We start from the raw sequence: 17,690 nt of genomic DNA on the forward strand, positions 1-17,690 counted from the left end.
ATTATGTATTGCCTTCAACTGCTGCTGCTTAGTTCTCAAATTTCAAATGTCGGTAATACTGTAATTTGAAGTGCTGACCTTCAAAGCTTTGAATACTGAGTATTGTACAGCAGTAGACATTACTTTGGTTTCACATGCCAACACAAGAAATACTGAACTGTAGTTATGAACATCCTTTAGAACAACCTTTATTTATTTGAGGGCTCTTGTACCAAAAACTGGGAGAAAGTTTTGGCCAAATTGAAACTTGTTGGGTGAATGGAACACTCCTTCCCTGTAACCAGCTGGAACTTGTTACTAAGGAACTTACTCTGGCAGATTTATCAATATACATGCCTGATGATCAACTGTCTGCCCAATATAGAGCATGTGTGGAGAGTGACTCCATTAAGAGGCCCCAGACAAGATGGACAGGTAACAGTGACTAATAGAATGAGCCAATTATTATTTGTCATCTACGCTCAGTGACCACTTTATTAAGTACAGCTGTACACCTGCAAAATGCTGGAGGAACTCAGCAGCTTAGACAACATCTATGGAAAAGAGTAAACAGTTGATGTTCCGGGCCAGGATTCTTCTTCAGGACTGAGGAGAAAGGGGGAAGATGCCTGAATAAAAAGTTGGGAGAGGGGAGGGGAAGGATGCTAGCTGGAAGGTGATAGGTGAAGCCAAGTGGGTGGGAAAGGTCAAGAGCTGAAGGAAGAATCTGATAGTAGAAGAGAGTGGAGAATAAGAAAAAGGGAAGGGGGCAGAACCTAGGAGAAAGTAATAGGCAGGTGAAAGGAAGTGAAAGGTCAGAGTGGGGAATAGAGGAAGGGGGAGAAAAATTTGTCCATCCCCACGGATCTCCCACCCGGCACTTATCCCTGTAAGCGTAAATGCTACACCTGTCCCTACACCTCCTCTCTTGCCACCATTCAGGGCCCCAAACAGTCCTTCCAGGTGAGGCAACACTTCACTTGCGAATCTGTTGGGGTCATCCATTGCATCTGGTTCTCCCGGTGTAGCCTCCTCTACATCGGTGAAACCCAACGCAGATTGGGGGACCGCTTCGTCGAGCACCTCCGCTCCGTCCGCCACAACAGACAGGATCTCCTGATAGCCACCCATTTCAACTCTGCTTCCCATTCCCATTCAGATATGTCCATCCATGGCCTCCTCTACTGCCATGATGAGGCTAAACTCAGGTTGGAGAAGCAGCACCTCATATGCCGTCTAGCCCCTTGGTATGAACATAGAATTCTCCAACTTCCGGTAATTCCCTCCCCCTCCCTTCCTCTATCCCTATTTCACATCGCCTCCCTCATAGTTCCGCCTCCTTCTACTATTGTTCTCCTGCCAATCACCTCCCTGCTTCCCCTCCCCCACCCCTTTGTCTTAAAAATTACTGTTTTTTTCAACATTCTTCAAACCCTCCCCAAAGTTCTTCCTTCAGTCCTGACGAAGGGTTTCGGCCCGAAACATCGACTAATCTTTTCAACTGATGCTGACTGACCTGCTGAGTTCCTCCAGCGCATTGTGAGTGTTCCTTTGACAACAGCATCTTCAGATTATTTTGTGTTTAAGAATTTGTTTACCGGAAGGAGAAATCGATAGTCATGCCATCAAGTTGGAGGCTACCCAGGTGGAATATAAGGTGTTGCTCCTCCACTCCAAGGGTGGTCCTCATTTTGGCACAACAGGATGCCATGGATGGACACGTCAGAATAGGAAGATGCACCCACTTATGGGAAAGGCTCTGGGAGTAAGCCCCTGAGGGAAAATCTGGGGTTGGAGTCCTTGAAGCAGTCCTGTTTTGAGTTCAGCACTGACTGGCAACTCCTGTGACACTGCTGGTGCCAAACTGTATTGGTCTCTGCTGTTCCTTTGGATTCATCAGTTGTGTGGAGAGGGAAGCCTGCTGCATGGACAGCAGCTTTCTCTCTATATCATACTGTCCTGGCTTGCGAATCACGTAGACAGTTAGGATGCAATATCTATATTTGACCCTGACCAACAGAAGGCCTCATAATATGCAATGCTATCCCTTCTGAGCTTTGTGGTGGGGTTAAATAAACAGGGTAGAACAATGAACATTTAGCACATATTAGTAGTAAAAAGTTTGCCTGACTTTTCTTAGAGCGTGTGTATAAATATTTTCTAATCAGTTTTCAGTAAGAAAACCCTTGTTTATTTTTGTAATTAGTTTATTTGTAAAGATATTCTACTTAATTGCCCTTTGAAGCTACTCAGCAAGTTGTTCAGATGTATCGGAATTTGAGTAGCTTTTTTTAGGCTTCCACAAAAAATACACATTTGGCTTCCTTAACCTGCAACAATAAGATACGTTTACTTACTTATAATGTCTCTGCTCTTGGAGTTTCACGTCAAGCTCTGCTGAAGCAATATCTTTTTCTGCTGCACAGCAAGTTGGGGAGCTAGACTGTACGACAGCTATCGTCCCATGTAGCTGGTTAGATATTCTTTGAGAGTGCTGGAAACAAGGACAAATATTGTCAGATATTTCACCATGTACGTTAGAGCTGAGTTCATGCTGTAGCAATGATACATAGACAGCACAGGAACAGGCTCTCAGCTCATAATATACTAAAAATTTATGCTGCCTTGGATCCGGAGTAATAGTCATTTTGTTCTCCTTTACGTTCATGCATTGAAGAAAGACAATTAAACATCTTGAACCTTGAATAACTTGCATTTTTATAGTCACTTCTATTTCCATAAAGTATTTCTACAGTGTGTGTCATCTACAAAATGCACTTAATTTAGTTGCCTTGGCAACGCTGGCCACATCTTGCATGCTGAAGACCTCTACCACCAGAAGTGCCTTGGTAGCAGGGACACTGGGTCACCGTTGCTGGTAGGTTCCCCTTCAGGCCACAGACTATCCTGACTTGGAAAACTATTGCTGAAATAGCAGAGTGTAAATCCTGAACTGGAGGAGGGCAACAAGAGCAGCATCTCTACCATGATAAAGCAATACCAACTTTGATGAAGCCAAACTTACGTTTCCCCAGACAGTTCCTTTATTCGCAGTTGAAGAAAGGCCAGTGAACCCCTGGTGGGCAAGGGAAATACTTCAAAGATCATATCAGACTCAGCAAGAAGAAAATCAACATTACATCTAAAAACTGGGAAGATATTGCACTCGGTAGATACACCTGGATGAGATATGTTCAAGAGGAAGCTGCGCTAAATAGAACGACCTCTGCCGTGCCACAGAGAACAAGTGGCAGCTGCGAAAGTAGAGACCGGACAACCAAAAGACCCGACCATTAACCACAGCCACCACTTACTCTTGTCCCCACAGCACTGGAAAATGTGGATCCTGGATTGGGCTCTACAGGCACCTGAGGATGCATCAATAGACAATCCCTTAGGAGAACATCATGCTAGACTCGAGTGATCGCACTACCACTAAATTGTAAAGGGAGCAATCCTATCTTCACTGGGAAGACTACAACCATTCAAAAAAGATGTCCTTTTGTTTGTAATGACGCTTTCTTAGGTAATTAGGGATGGGTAACAAATGCTGGCTTTGCACATGATGCCTACATCCTAAAAAAAATTAAAATAAAACACAAGGCATGTTATCAAACAAAAGAAAACACATCTGAGTCTGAGAAAAGGAAATGAAATAAGGAAAGACAAGCAAAGTCTTAATCAAAGCCTAAGATCTTTGCAGGCACAGTAAAGAAGAGTAAGAGATTGAGCGTTCGAAGGTGGAAGTTCCAGGAGTTTGGGGATAGAACAGAAATAAACTCAGAGACCATGTGGGGAAGTGTGATGAGTGGCGATAAGAGGCAACAGACCACCTTGACCTGGGGAACTATTGCTGTGTCGCAGTCTAAATCCTGAGCAGTGATCCTATCTTCCTACCTAGAGCGGCAAGATAGGAAGTAGTTAGCATAATGTAGCGCAGTGGTTAGCATAATGTTATGACAATGCCAGCAAGCTGGGTTCAATTCCCGCCGCTGTCTTTAAGGAGCTTGTATGTCCTCTCCATGGACACGTAGATTTCCTCCCACATTCCAAAGACAGGTGGGTTAGTAAGTTAATTGGTCACATGGGAGTAATTAGGTTGGACCAGAACGGCCTGTTATCATACTGTATCTCTAAATAAATCAATACTTCAACAGAATGACTACAGCCATTAAAAAATGACCTTTCTGAAACAATACTGGATGACCAAAGGAGGGGTACGGTACTCCTTTCCTCTGCTAGTTTGCAGGTCACTATAGGCAAGGTGTAGCACCTGTTTAGCCCCCTGATCAGGGTCATGACAAGCCATGGGAGCAGTTGGTGGATGGTTGTATAAGCAACTGGTTATGCGATCACTAACACCAGGCAGACAATCTCTGAAGAGTATTGATATTGACTGGGGGGGTGGGGGGGGTCATCCATCTTTTAAAGACACTGCCCAGAAGGCGGCAATGACAACCCAATTCTGTAGGAGAAATTGCCAAGAACAATCATGGTCAAAGACCCTGATTGCTCACGTCATACGGCACAGCACATAATGATGATGATTATGATTAGATGACACTTTGCTGTAAAGATGACAAGTGTACAACAGAGCTGTTTTCTGAGTGAGAACCAGTGTTAGCTAACAAGTGCAGTCATGAATCATTCTAAATTTAATTACAATCTAGACATCAGAGTTTTAGATGAGGACAGATGCATCTGGCAGCTGTTCAAGTGACTACTGGGCAGTCAAGGCAGATGAAGGAACTGTAGCAGTAATGACAGTAATGCTGAGAAACAGAAACAGGCAGTTTTACTGATGGAGCAGCTACACAGGCTCGGCTCAGCATTTGATGTGCTCTTAAGGTTGTAATTAGCTCAGGTCATCTTCAGGCAATGTTCTGCAATGTGAATGATGGCAAGGGGCTAACATTGTGGTAACCAGAGTTTGTGGCTTCAATTTTGGGTGACAAGATGGAAGTATGAAATGACAAGATGCTTGGATAGGGTAGATAATCAATGTCTCTTTCCCTGGGTGGAAATGTCATATACTAGGGGAATAGACTTAAGATTTAAAGGAAAAGTTTAGAGGAGGTTTATGAGGGAAGTATTTTTACATAGAAAGTGGTATGTACCTGTTAGGAAAGTGGTAAAACAGATACAAGAGCAAAGTTGAAATGGTGAAAGGCATTGATAGAGCGGATGTGGAGAGGACGTGTCCTATGGTGGGAGAGTCTAAGACCAGAGGACACAGCCTCAGAATAGAGGGTCGACCTTTTAGAACAGAGATGAGGAGGAATATCTTTAGTAAGAGAATGGTAAATCTGTGGAATACTTTGCCACAGGCAGCTGTGGAGGCCAAATCTTTATGTATATTTAAGGCAGAGGTTGATAGATTCTTGAGTGGTCAGGGCAGGAAGGGATGGGGGGGGTTGTTGGGGGTGGGGGGAAGTGTATTCAAGTTCAGAGGAGAAGCGTGATTTAGCAGAACGGTGGCTTCCTGGCCCTTTGCACAACGTACATCTATATGGTAGCGTAGCGGTTAGCACAACGCCTTGCAATACCAGCCACCCAGGTTCAATTCCCACTGCCTTTTGAAAGTTCTCTGTGTTCACGTGGGTTTCCTTCGGGTGCTCCGGTTTCTTCCACAGTCCAAAGGTATACCAGTCATTGTAAGTTGTCCCGTGATTAGGCTAGGATTAGATCGGGGTTGCTGGGCGGCATGGCTTAAAGGGCTGGATGGGCCTATTTGGTGCTGTATCTCAATAAGTAAATATTTAGATAAGTAAATAAAGTAGCAGTGATAGTCTTTACACCCTTTACTTTGTGTGTGTTCATGAACTTATACCTTCTGTTTTTGGAAGGGGGCCATATTCCTCCATAACCTCACGTCTACAGTACGTTCAACAGCTATTGTTGTGGAGGAAGGCACGCAAACCCTTCCATTCCAATTTCAGAATCTGATTCACCAGTTATCAAGAAAACTAATTTGCAATTAAACAATAGGACTGAGATATTGTCTAAATCTGGAGCAAAGATTCTTAGTCTTTACTTTATAAAGTACAAAAGTACTCTGTATAATAGGCACAAGGCACAGATTCTATTCTGACGTTTTGATTAATAAAAGTTCCACGGATATATCAGGGATTAAGTTTCATATCCCTTCCATGCAGAATGGTTGGGAAGAGTGTCTGTTTCTAGAATAGGCAGACAGCCTGGCTGATTACTATAATAGCAGCACACAGCCAACTTAATTGCACTCTCAAAGAGAGTGCACGCCTCTGTAAGAGACCAATATCATATGATTATCCTGAAAGCTAGAATGCACCAAATAATTCTCACTGTCACACCTCCTAAAGGGACGGGCCATGCTGTGATGAATTTTTTTTAGGACATCGTACTGAGGCACAGATATCACAAACAGATTCTTTTTCTGAAGAATCAATTGAATGACTATCTCCCAGAACTTTCTGAGACGTCAAGGAATCCTGTTTAGTGTCCCATCCCCCCTCCTCTGCATGATTATTGTCACCTGGGAGACCTCTGCTTATTCTCTCAGAGATGCTGTGTTAATAAACTCCACTGCAATGGTGTCTGTGAACAACTGATTTCAACAGAACCCTTGAAGTCAAGCCAAATTCTTCATCAGCTGCCACGCCTTGTCTCACAGAGTATTTACCAAATTCTTGTGCAATTGTAGAACCAGGTAGCAGAAATTTTAAATAACCTGTCCTCTCTTTCTCTCTCTCTCACTTTTCTCTCTCCTTCTAGTCTACACAATGCCTCTTCCACCTATTGCACCCATCTCCTAAACATTCTTCCTACTTGGTTCCCTCCCCCTACTGTTTCTATCTGCTCAATTCCCTTGTTTGGTTCCATGCTCCACGTTCCTATCGGACTCCATCAGACATCAACTGCAGATCTTTATTGGCTTCATCTATCACCTACCAGCCACTGTTGCTATTCCCATCTTCTCCCCTCCATCTGCTTGTCACTCCTTGTCACCTGGATCCACCGATCATTTTCTAGCCCTTGCTCCACCCCTTCTCTTCTCCTGGACATCTCCCCCATTTCATTCAGTCCATATGAAGGGTCTTGACCCAAAACGTCGACTGTCCGTTTCCCTCCAGAGATGCTCCCTTACCCAGTCAGCTTTTCCAGCAGTTTGCTTCTTCTTTACAGCAGAAATCAATCACTGGCAATTATTTATTTATTCAGCACGGAGTAGGCCCCTCTGTCCCTTCTGGTCCTTCTTGCCCTTTGAGCCACGCCACCCATCAATCCCTTAATTTAATGCTAGCCTCATCACTGGACAATTTTACAATGACCTTTCAGCCTACCAACCGGTACGTCTTTGGACAGTGGGAGAATGCACAAGCTCCTTACAAGCAGTGGCGGGAATTGAACCGGGTTTGCCTGTACTGCAAAGCATTGCACTAACCACCGTGCTACCATGCCACCCCTTGAAAATATGTGATTACCCCTCTGCGAACAGATGGTGGGTTATGTCCTGCTGTTACTGTATGTGTATTTAACAAATGTATCAAACAATTATGTCTCGTGTCTTGCACTGTACTGCTACCACAAAACAATTAATCTAACAGCATGTGTCAGGATTAAAAATCTGATACTGAATCAAACTAAAGTAATATGACTGTCAACAAATCAGTGTTGCTTATTAACTGATGTGAAGAGCATCCTTCTCTTCATAACCCTGGCAGCTGTCAGGTGTACACAAACTGCTCTTGGCTGGATGCCCTGTAGTGAGAACCTTGCCACCAATACACCTGTGTCAAGGCGGCTTGCAATCAAAGCACACCCAAGAAATATTTACCAGAGAACCCAATCAATCTGTGAAGTACTACAATGGACAGAATTGTCATAAAAATACTACAAACTGATATATAGCAAATTGCCTTCTGCATACTTTGCATGAGCTGTGTTTCACCAATGAAATTATTTCATTTGTACTTACCAAATCAAGTAGTGAAAGGTCATGCAGATTGTGACAGGGTGATATTTTTGGGCTTATGAAGTTCTCTAAAAAGTGAAAACAGAAGTTGGAATAAGACAACATTAATACCAAGGAGAGAATTTTTACTTTCTTCTGTATTTAAATATAATACAATTTAAAAGATGGCTGAAGATCCCATCCATCCAGTTTCTGCAACTTCTACACACAAGGTCATTGTTCCTATAATTGCAGCTGAAATCTGAGATGTGCTGGTTCGAACCTTGCTTCATGAATATTGATTCAAAATCTTGAACAACCTGGAAGTCAATACTATTAAGGATGTATCTTTCGAATAAAATGTAAATGGAGGAGGCATTAAATAGTTTGGGTTTGTTTTCCTTGAGGTTGAACTTATTCAAATGTACAGGATTCTAAGGAGACTTCACAGGAAAGATGTCAGGAGATTTTCACGACTGGGAAAGTCTCGAACAAGGGGATATAACTACAAGATAAGGCAGTGGTCGTTTACAACTGAAGTACGTAGAGACTTCTTCTGTCAGAAGGTGAAGAATCTCTGAAATGGTCTGGCTCAGCAGATGATGGAAGCTGGAGCATTAGAAATATTTAAAGTGGAGGTGGATAAATGTTAGATAGTATAAAGTGCAGAGGAGAAAGTGTGGAGTCTAGCATAGATCAGGCATGATCATGTTAAATGGCAGGGTAGGCTTGAGTTCTGATGGCCTACTCCTTCTCCATTTTTCTTGGCATCTTGTGTGGTCCTATCTCCATCTCAGACGAACACAAGAAGATGCTAAAGAACTTTTCAAAGAAAATCAGAAGAGTTTTTCCGCAAGTGTAACACACGCAAGGTGCTGGAGAAACTCAGGCGGCCAGGCTGCATCAATGGAGAGGAATAAGCAGTGGACGTTTCAGGCCAAGACCATTCATCAGGACTGGAAAGGAAGGGGGATGAAGTCAGAATAGGAAGGTGAGGGGAGGGGAAAGAGTACAAAGTGGAAGGTGATAAGTGAAACCAGGTGAGGGGGAAGGTAGGTGGGTGGGGGAGGGTGAATGAAGTGAGAAGCTAGGAGGTGATAGGTGGAAAAGGTAAAAAGCTGAAGAAGTAGGAATTTGATAGGAGAGAGTTAACCATTGGAGAAAGGGAAGGATGAAGGGTACCAGGGAGAGGTGATAAGCAGTTGAGGAAAAGGGGAGCCAGATTGGAGAATGAAAAAAGAGAGGGGGGGCGGTTGAGAAGAGAAAGAGAGATTGTTTTTGCCAGTAGTTATCCATCAACCAGCATCACTAAAGCATTACAGTTAACAGGATTTTACATTGTGAGAGCAGGCTGCCACTTTAATAGTGAAATATGGAGAGTCTTCACAGGTGATTAATTGGCTGCAAAACTCTTTGCAACGACTAAAGATGTTTAATGCAAGACCTTCTTTTTAAATAAAAAAGGCAATTATTTATTATAAGTGCAGATTTGCTTCGGAAATTGCAGAGGCAGAAAATAGACCATAAGACCATAAGAGCAGAGTTAGTCCATTTGGCCCATCGAGTTTGCTCTGCCATTTGATCAGGGTAGATTTATTTTCCCTTTAAACCCATTCTCCTGCCTCCTTCTTGTAGCTTTTAGTGCACTTACTAATCAAGAACCCATCAATCTTTGTTCAAATGTACCTAAATGACTTTTGACCTCCATAGCCATCTGTGGTGATGAATTCCACAGATTCATTAGTCTCTGACAAAATAAATTCCTCCTTTATCTCTGTTCTAAAGGGTTGCCCTTGCATTCTAAGGCTGTGCCCTCTGGTCCTAGAAATCAGTCAGGTTCTCCGGCAAAAACTAAGAAGGGGCATGCCAATCTATAAAGTGAAGACATGGAGGTTTTTGGACTGAAATTATTCTTCAGCAGTAATACAATAAGCTCTCATGGCAACCAGTTTATATAGTGGCACTAAACCAATGTTGAATTGTAGTCCAACTTATACAGCACCCAAGTTTAATTCAAAGTTCAAAGTAAATTGATCATCAAAGTAAATATATGTCACCATATACAACCCTGAGATTTGTTTCCTTGCAGCATATTCAGTAAATCCAAGTACCACAATAGAGTCAATGAAAGACTGCACCCAACAGCACAAAGAACCATTGTGTAAAATGCAACAAACAGCAAATACAAATGAAAAGATAAATAGCAATACTAAATAAATAAAAATGAGATGAAGAATCCTTGAAAGAGAACACATAGATTACGGGAGCAGTTCAATGATGGGGCAAAGTGAAGCTGAGTAAAGTTATCCCCATTGGTTCAAGAGCCTGATGGTTGAGCTCCGTTGGTCTGCATGGAATACCAATATTACGTCAAGAGATATTCGGCATAAATAGTTCATAATACTTGAAATTAGTGATTAGTCTGTTGTGTTTTTTTATGATGAAGTTCTATATATACATTATTACATCATAGGATTGCGACCTACTGAATTTTAGTTGAGGAATTGCCTGTCTTATATCAATGACTACAACTAGAGGTCATGGGTTAAGGGTGAAAGGTGAAATGTTTAAAGAGAAAATGAAGGGAAACTCCTTCACTCAGAGGGTGGTGAGAGTGTGGAACGAGCTGCCAGCGTAAGTGGTGAATGCAATTTCGATTCCAACGTTTATTGGAAACAGTTACAGTTAGTGGAATGATTCATAGCTTCCTAACTCTTCTGAAGGTTGTCTTGACTTTTGATTGAAAAATGCCAGATTTATTTACTCTGTGATTAGTCCCACAGAGAAAGGTTGCTCTTCCAAGCAGCGGTAAGCTCTCCGGGGCATGGAAGATCTCCGAGTGCTGATAACCTTTTCGTGCTTCCTGTAGCTGCTCTACCAACATGAGGCTGGACAATGTCTTGGCTCTGGGAAGATCACAGCAGAGGGTAATAATACCTACACTTAGTTTTCTTTTTACAAATTCACATTCCAGCAACATCACTGACTTATAATTGAGAGCAGAAATAGTTCCTTTCTGATGAAAACTTACCATAACATGCATTTTCAATATTGGCCATGCATCAAACATTACATACTTGCATCAGATAATGTAGTTGACCCTCTAGAAAGGTTCGCCACATTACTGAGGTTGAACTCAATTTGAAATCACTCCTTTGATGAAACTTGGCATTTGTTTTAAAGTTCAAAAGTTCTGAGTAAATTTATTATCAAAGCAAGTGAAAATCACCAGAAATATTCTGAATTAAAAGAGGAATTTGAAAGACTTTGGAAGGTGAACAAGGTATACATTGTCCCAATATTAATATCTACAATTGTCGGGAGGAGAAGAGAAACAGCACGCTGAGCGTGCGCAGCCCTGCGATGAAAAATTATATCGTATCCGTTAAATAGGGGCCATGGACAATTCTGATTTGATGAAGATGGACGTGAAAGCACAGAGGAACATCTGGAAAAATTTCAGAAATGCTCGTTCGCTGCTGTCGTTACTGCGCGGTCGGGAATCTTTCGGAGGGTAGGCCTCAAAATTCCCGGCTTTGCCTGCCGTTGGCGACCGAGAAGGAGGTCGAGTCATTTGGATAGTGATGGCGCTCAGTACTCGGTGTCGGAGAGCTGATCAGAGCTTGAAGTTTTCGGGTGACTCAGAGTCAGACCGTGGTCGGGTATGGCAGGGAGAGTTCTTCTTCCTTCTCTCTGTCTGCGTGAGATGTGGGACATTTGAGTGACTTTGAACTTTACTGTGCTCATGGACTTCTTCATCAAGTTATGGTTTTGTTGCATTGTTGTAACTATATGTTATAATTATGTGGTTTTGTTAGTTTTTTTTCAGTATTGGTCCGTCCTGTGTTTCTGTGATATCACACCGGAGGAAATATTGTATCATTTCTTAATGCATGCATTACTAAATGACAATAAAAGAGGATTGCATGTCTTCATAATCTAACTGGTGTCATCCCAAAGGCATGACACAATAGCATTAAACAATTAGGGCTACATATCTTCAGAAAGCCACAATGCTAAAGTCCACTAAAGTTTTCCTAGCAATTGACAAATGAGCATTCCTCAAGCCTTACCAGCTTGAGCTGAGAAATGAAATAATGTTAATAATAATAGTAAACAAATAAATAAATAATACGGAGAACATGAGTTGTAGAATCCAGCAGGTGAGTCTGTAAGTTGTAGAATCAGTTCGGTTAAATGTTCCTGAACTTGGTGGTGTGGGGTCTAAGGCTCCTGTACCTCTTTCCTGATGGCAGCAGCGAGAAGAAAGCTTGTCCTGGATAGTAGGGGTCCTTGATTATTATGGAGCTTCAGACATGTTTGAATTAAAACTTATTTATTTTTTTAGATTGTATTAGGAGAAAAATTGGCAACCAAAATAAGAAAGTAAATGAAGTAAAGCTTTTGGAAAGGGTTCTAGAAAACCACAAGGATTTTAATTTCCTTGAACTCAGATATTAACAATAAAGAAACGGCTGTGATTACCTTGTGAAGGAAGCCTGAAGTCGTGTTTATGTCTTTGTTGCCCTGACATTGGACTGAGAACAGCATCCACACTTTGCCTCCTTTTGTTGCTCAAGGATGAATCAAAAGGTATGCTATTGTCTGACAAGGAACGGTTTCCTCTCGGAGAACTTTGACTTTGCCTGTCAAAAACAATTTTTGTTAGATAACAAGTGAAAAATATACAGTGGAAGTATTACGTTTTGATATTGCTAATTTATGCATGTTAATTTGTACTTTTAATTATGTCATATCGAATGATAGGTTCCTTAAGCTTGTTGCAGCCGGGTGTGGTTATGGGGACAAGCTCTCACTAGCAATTAAATGCTCCCAATGGCGTGAGCCTCAAATAGCCTCTGACAACCAAGTTCAGCTCCTAGCCTTCATGTCTGGCATAGCTACTAAGTCCGGTGGAACTGTTTCTTCTGACAGGAAAAGGGGCAAAGACTGGTTACAGGTGCCTTGTCAGATGGGGCTCATCAGCCTTGGTTGGCAGCTCATCTCGGAGAAGGAAAACACTGATCTCAAACCTCTGCTGCCTTGCAGCTATGCCTACTCATGGGGAAGGCTTTGGGAGTAAACTCTGTGGGAAAAATCCGGAGCTGGAGTCCCTAAGGCAGTCCTACATTGAGTTCAACGCTGACTGGCAAGTCCTGTGATGCTGCTGGTACCAAACTGTATCGGTCTTCTGCTGCTCCTTTGGGTTCATCAGATGTATGGAGAAGGGGAGCTTGCTCTCCATATTGTACTGCCCAGGCTTGCGTACCTAGACAGCTGAATGCAAATGCGTGGTCAACTCTGACCAACGGAGGCGTCAGATAGAACGACAGGAGCCATTCTAAGCTAATCTTCTCAGGGTGCTACTCACAGGAAACTGCGAACTGTGTTGTTTAATTTTTAAAATACAATTGCACAGGGTGTAATAGTTGTGACTTATACAGGGCATAGAACATAGAACAGTACAGTACAGGAACAGGCCCTTTGGCCCACAGTATTGTGCTGAACCAATTAAACTAAGGACACAATTGTTCTGCCAGCACAAGGTCCACGCTCATCCATCCTCTGTCTATTCATGTGCCTATTTGGAAACATAGAAAACATACAGCACAATACAGGCCCTTCGGCCCACAAAGCTGTGCCCAACATGTCCCTACCTTAGAACTACCTAGGCTTACCCATAGCCCTCTATTTTTCTAAGCTCCATGTAGCCATCTAGGAGTCTCTTAAAAGACCCTATCGTTCCCGCCTCCACCACCGCCACCAGCAGCCCATTCCACGGACTCACCACTCTCCGCGTAAAAAAACTTACCGCTGACATCTCCTCTGTACCTACTTCCAAGCACCTTAAAACTATGCCCTCTCGTGCTAGCCATTTCAGCCCTGGGGAAAAGCCTCTGATTATCCACATGATCAATGCCTCTCATTATCTTGTACACCTCTCATCCTCCATCCCTCCAAGGAGAATAGGCCAAGTTCACTCAATCTATCCTCATAAGGCATGTTCCCCAATCCAGGCAACATTCTTGTAAGTCTCCTCTGCACCCTTTCTATGGTTTCCACGTCCTTCCTGTAGTGAGGTGACCAGAATTGAGCACAGTACTCCAAGTGGGTCTGACCAGGATCCTATACAGCTATAAAAGTTGCTGGTGAACACAGCAGGCCAGGCAGCATCTCTAGGAGGAGGTACAGTCAACGTTTAGGGCCGAGACCCTTTGTTAGTGTTAGTCCTGACGAAGGGTCTCGGCCTGAAACGTCGACAGTACCTCTTCCTAGAGATGCTGCCTGGCCTGCTGCATTCACCTGCAACTTTTATGTGTGTTGCTTGAAATTCCAGCATCTGCAGATTTCCTCGTGTTTGCGTCCTATATAGCTGTAACATTACCTCTTGGCTCTTAAACTCAGTCCCATGATTGATGAAGGCCAATGCACCGTGTGCCTTCTTAACCACAGAGTCAACCTGCGTAGCAGCTTTGAGTGTCCTATGGACTCGGACCCCAAGATCCCTCTGATCCTCTACACTGCCAAGAGTCTTACCATTAATACTATATTCAGCCATCATATTTGACCTACCAAACTGTAACACTTCACACTTATCTGGATTGAATTCCATCTGCTACTTCTCAGCCCAGTTTTGCATCCTATCAATGTCCCGTTGTAACCTCTGACAGCCCTCTGCACTATCCACACCCAACCTTTGTGTCATCAGCAAATTTACTAACCCATCCCTCCACTCCCTCATCCAGGTCATTTATAAAAATCACAAAGAGTAGGGGTCCCAGAACAGATCCCTGAGGCACACCGCTGGTCACTGGCCTCCATGCAGAATATGACCCGTCTACAACCACTCTTTGCCTTCTGTGGGCAAGCCAGTTCTGGATCCACAAAGCAATGTCCCATTGGATCCCATGCCTCCTTAGTTTCTCAATAAGCCTTGCATGGGGTACCTTATCAAATGCCTTGCTGAAATCTATATATACACTACATCTATGGCTCTACCTTCATCAATGTGTTTAGTCACATCCTCAGAAAATTCAATCAGGCTCATAAAGCACGACCCGCCTTTGACAAAGCCATGCTGACTATTCCTAATCATATTATACCTCTTTAAATGTTCATAAATCCTGCCTCTCAGAATCATCTCCATCAACTTCTGAACCACTGAAGTAAAAACATCAACATACCAACCACTGAAGTAAGTGCCTCTCAAATAGCTCTCATCATATCCACTTACACCAGCACCGCTGCAGCACCTACAACTCTCAATATAAAATCACCTCTCCCCCACCTTAAATACATGGCCTTTAGCATTAGACATTTTGACCCTGGGAAAGATACCAACTGTTTATTCACTTCTCATAGTTTTATGAGCTTCTATCAGGTGTCCTTTCTAACTCCAACGCTCCACAGAAAACAACTCTTGTTTGTTTAAGCTCTCCTTATAGCTTATGCCCTTTAATGGCATAAAATTGAAGGGCACCTTCTCCATAGCTGCCACATCTTTCCCATAATGGGGCAATTGAACTGAATGCAGGTGCACTCCAATGAGAATTTTATAAAGCTGCAATATAACTTCTTGACTCTTGAACTTGATGCTGTGAGTAATAAGTCAGGTAATAAAGGCTGATATTTCCTCATCCTGATCATTTTATGATGAGCTGAATGGGCAGAAAGGGGGCCAGATTGCACAGGACCAGGCATATCCTTGTGTGCACACTGTTGTACAGCCACACACCTTGGGTGCTACCCACCATGAGGGGCATGGGGCAAGCCCTGACCAGCCATAGGTGATGCAACCAAAGACTCCACCCATGAACTGTCCTGATGTCCTTAAGGCATTCTGAGAACCAGCGACATTTAGAAGCAGTTGAAAAATACTTATATAATCTAAAAAATGTTAAAAATAAAAAAGTAAATTGATTTAAAACTACATCCAACAAGTAAATTAATTTAAAAATCTTAACAATAATTGAAATTAAATAAAATAGTCTTTACTTTCTTTCAAAGTTCAAAGTGAATTTATTATCAAAGTACGTATATGTCACCATATACTACCCTGAGATTCATTTACTTGGGAGAGTTCACAGTAGACAAATAAATTCAACAGACTCAATAAAACCACACACAAACAAAGACTGACGAACAACCAATGGGCCAAAAACTTGCATCATACAGTTTGCACAGTTTAGGTAGATTGGTGATTTGTACATATCATCTCATTAGATTGTTATTGACCTCACGTATTTAACTGTCTATATAACTTAAATCGTTTCATCTTAAGGAAACTGAATTGAATGGGTTTGTAGTATGTCTGCCACTGAATGCAACATACAGCCAAGATATCAGATACCAAGTCTCATTAATCAGTGGGTTTTTTGTGCAGAAAGCAAAACACTCAGAACTGCACTCAGGAGCAAGAAGTCAGTTGAGCTGCCATGTGCACCTTTCGACGGATCACCTGAACGACCATCCGTGGGTTTTAGGTTATTCATTCTTGCATTGAATCTAATGGGCCTGTAGAGATGTTTCCTCCATTCCTTGAGATACTTTGTCTGATCATACTATTCCTTATCTTATTTCTTTTTATATTCCAATTTTTTCCACCTATGTAAATGTACAACATTCATCTGATGTTATGAAATGCAAATAAACTCCCTTTGAAGAGCAGCTTTAGTGCAGGGAGTTCCATGTTCAAATTACGCAATGCAAAAACTGTCTGATCAACTCTTATTTTTGATAACTTTACTTTATTAAATTATATAAAAAGAACATTATCAAATTGGTCGCCCCTTTCGTTATCATTGATTGGTCGAATTAATTCTATTAAAATGAATGTTTTACCTAAATTTACATACCTCTTTCAGGCTTTACCTGCTTTTATTCCTAAATCCTTTTTTGACTCTCTGGACTCTATTTTATCCTCCTACATATGGAAAAATAAATGTCCTGGATTGAATAAAGTCCATCTCTAGAAAGTTAAAAAGAATGGAGGTTTAGCTTTACCAAATTTTAGGTTTTATTACTGGGCAGCTAATATACGGAATCTCACGTTTTGGTTATACTATATTAATCATGAGGACTGTCCCGGGTGGGTTTCTTTAGAAGCTAACTTGGTAAATAGATTTTCTATTATCTCTCTTTTGGGATCTTCACTTCCTTTATCCTTAAGTAAGATAACAGAAAATGTGGTAGTCAAACATACTTTGAGGATTTGGATACAATTTAGAAAACACTTCGGTTTATTGAGATTCTCCCTTTCTAGTCCCATTTTTTAAAATTATCTTTTTAAGCCTCCTATGACTGATGTAGTTTTTAAACAATGGGAAGGCTTGGGCATTACATGTTTCCAGGATCTGTTTGTTGGAGGAAGTCTTTCTTCATTCGAACAATTGTCAACTAAATATAGTTTACCAAAAACCCATTTTTTTTGGTACTTACAAGTTAGAGATTTTCTGCAATCTCAATTATATACATTTCCTAATAGTCCTGAAAAGAACATACTAGATGAAATTCTTAATATGAAATCATTTTATAATGGTTCAATATCCAATATTTATGATATGTTGTTGGGAATGAGAAATGATTCTTTAGACAAAATCAAAAATCTTTGGGAACAAGATTTACAGACTTCAATTTCTGAAGAAACTTGGAATGAAATTTTTAAATTGGTTAATACTTCATCGTTATGTGCTTGTCAATCCCTCCTACAATTTAAAGTGGTTCACAGTGCTTATATGACCAAGGATAAGTTATCTCGTTTTTATATGGATATATCTGC

General features: G+C 41.7%; 1 protein-coding gene across 6 annotated transcripts in view; it reads right to left on the bottom strand.

The window, feature by feature from the left end:
* rbbp8l (retinoblastoma binding protein 8-like) overlaps positions 1-17,690 on the bottom strand; it is a 93,928-nt gene that overhangs the window by 42,426 nt on the left and 33,812 nt on the right. For 5 of the 6 annotated variants that reach the window (XM_063041228.1, XM_063041231.1, XM_063041226.1 and 2 more), the window contains 4 exons: positions 12,398-12,558; positions 7,937-8,001; positions 3,005-3,055; positions 2,337-2,473 (listed from right to left, as the gene is read on the bottom strand). In XM_063041228.1, coding sequence (XP_062897298.1) covers positions 2,337-2,473; positions 3,005-3,055; positions 7,937-8,001; positions 12,398-12,558 — 414 coding nt within the window. The remainder of the gene's footprint in view (positions 1-2,336; positions 2,474-3,004; positions 3,056-7,936; positions 8,002-12,397; positions 12,559-17,690) is intronic. The other variant, XM_063041229.1, reaches the window with a different exon arrangement.

This window comes from Mobula hypostoma, chromosome 2, assembly GCF_963921235.1.
Source record: "Mobula hypostoma chromosome 2, sMobHyp1.1, whole genome shotgun sequence".
Lineage (NCBI taxonomy): Eukaryota > Metazoa > Chordata > Chondrichthyes > Myliobatiformes > Myliobatidae > Mobula > Mobula hypostoma.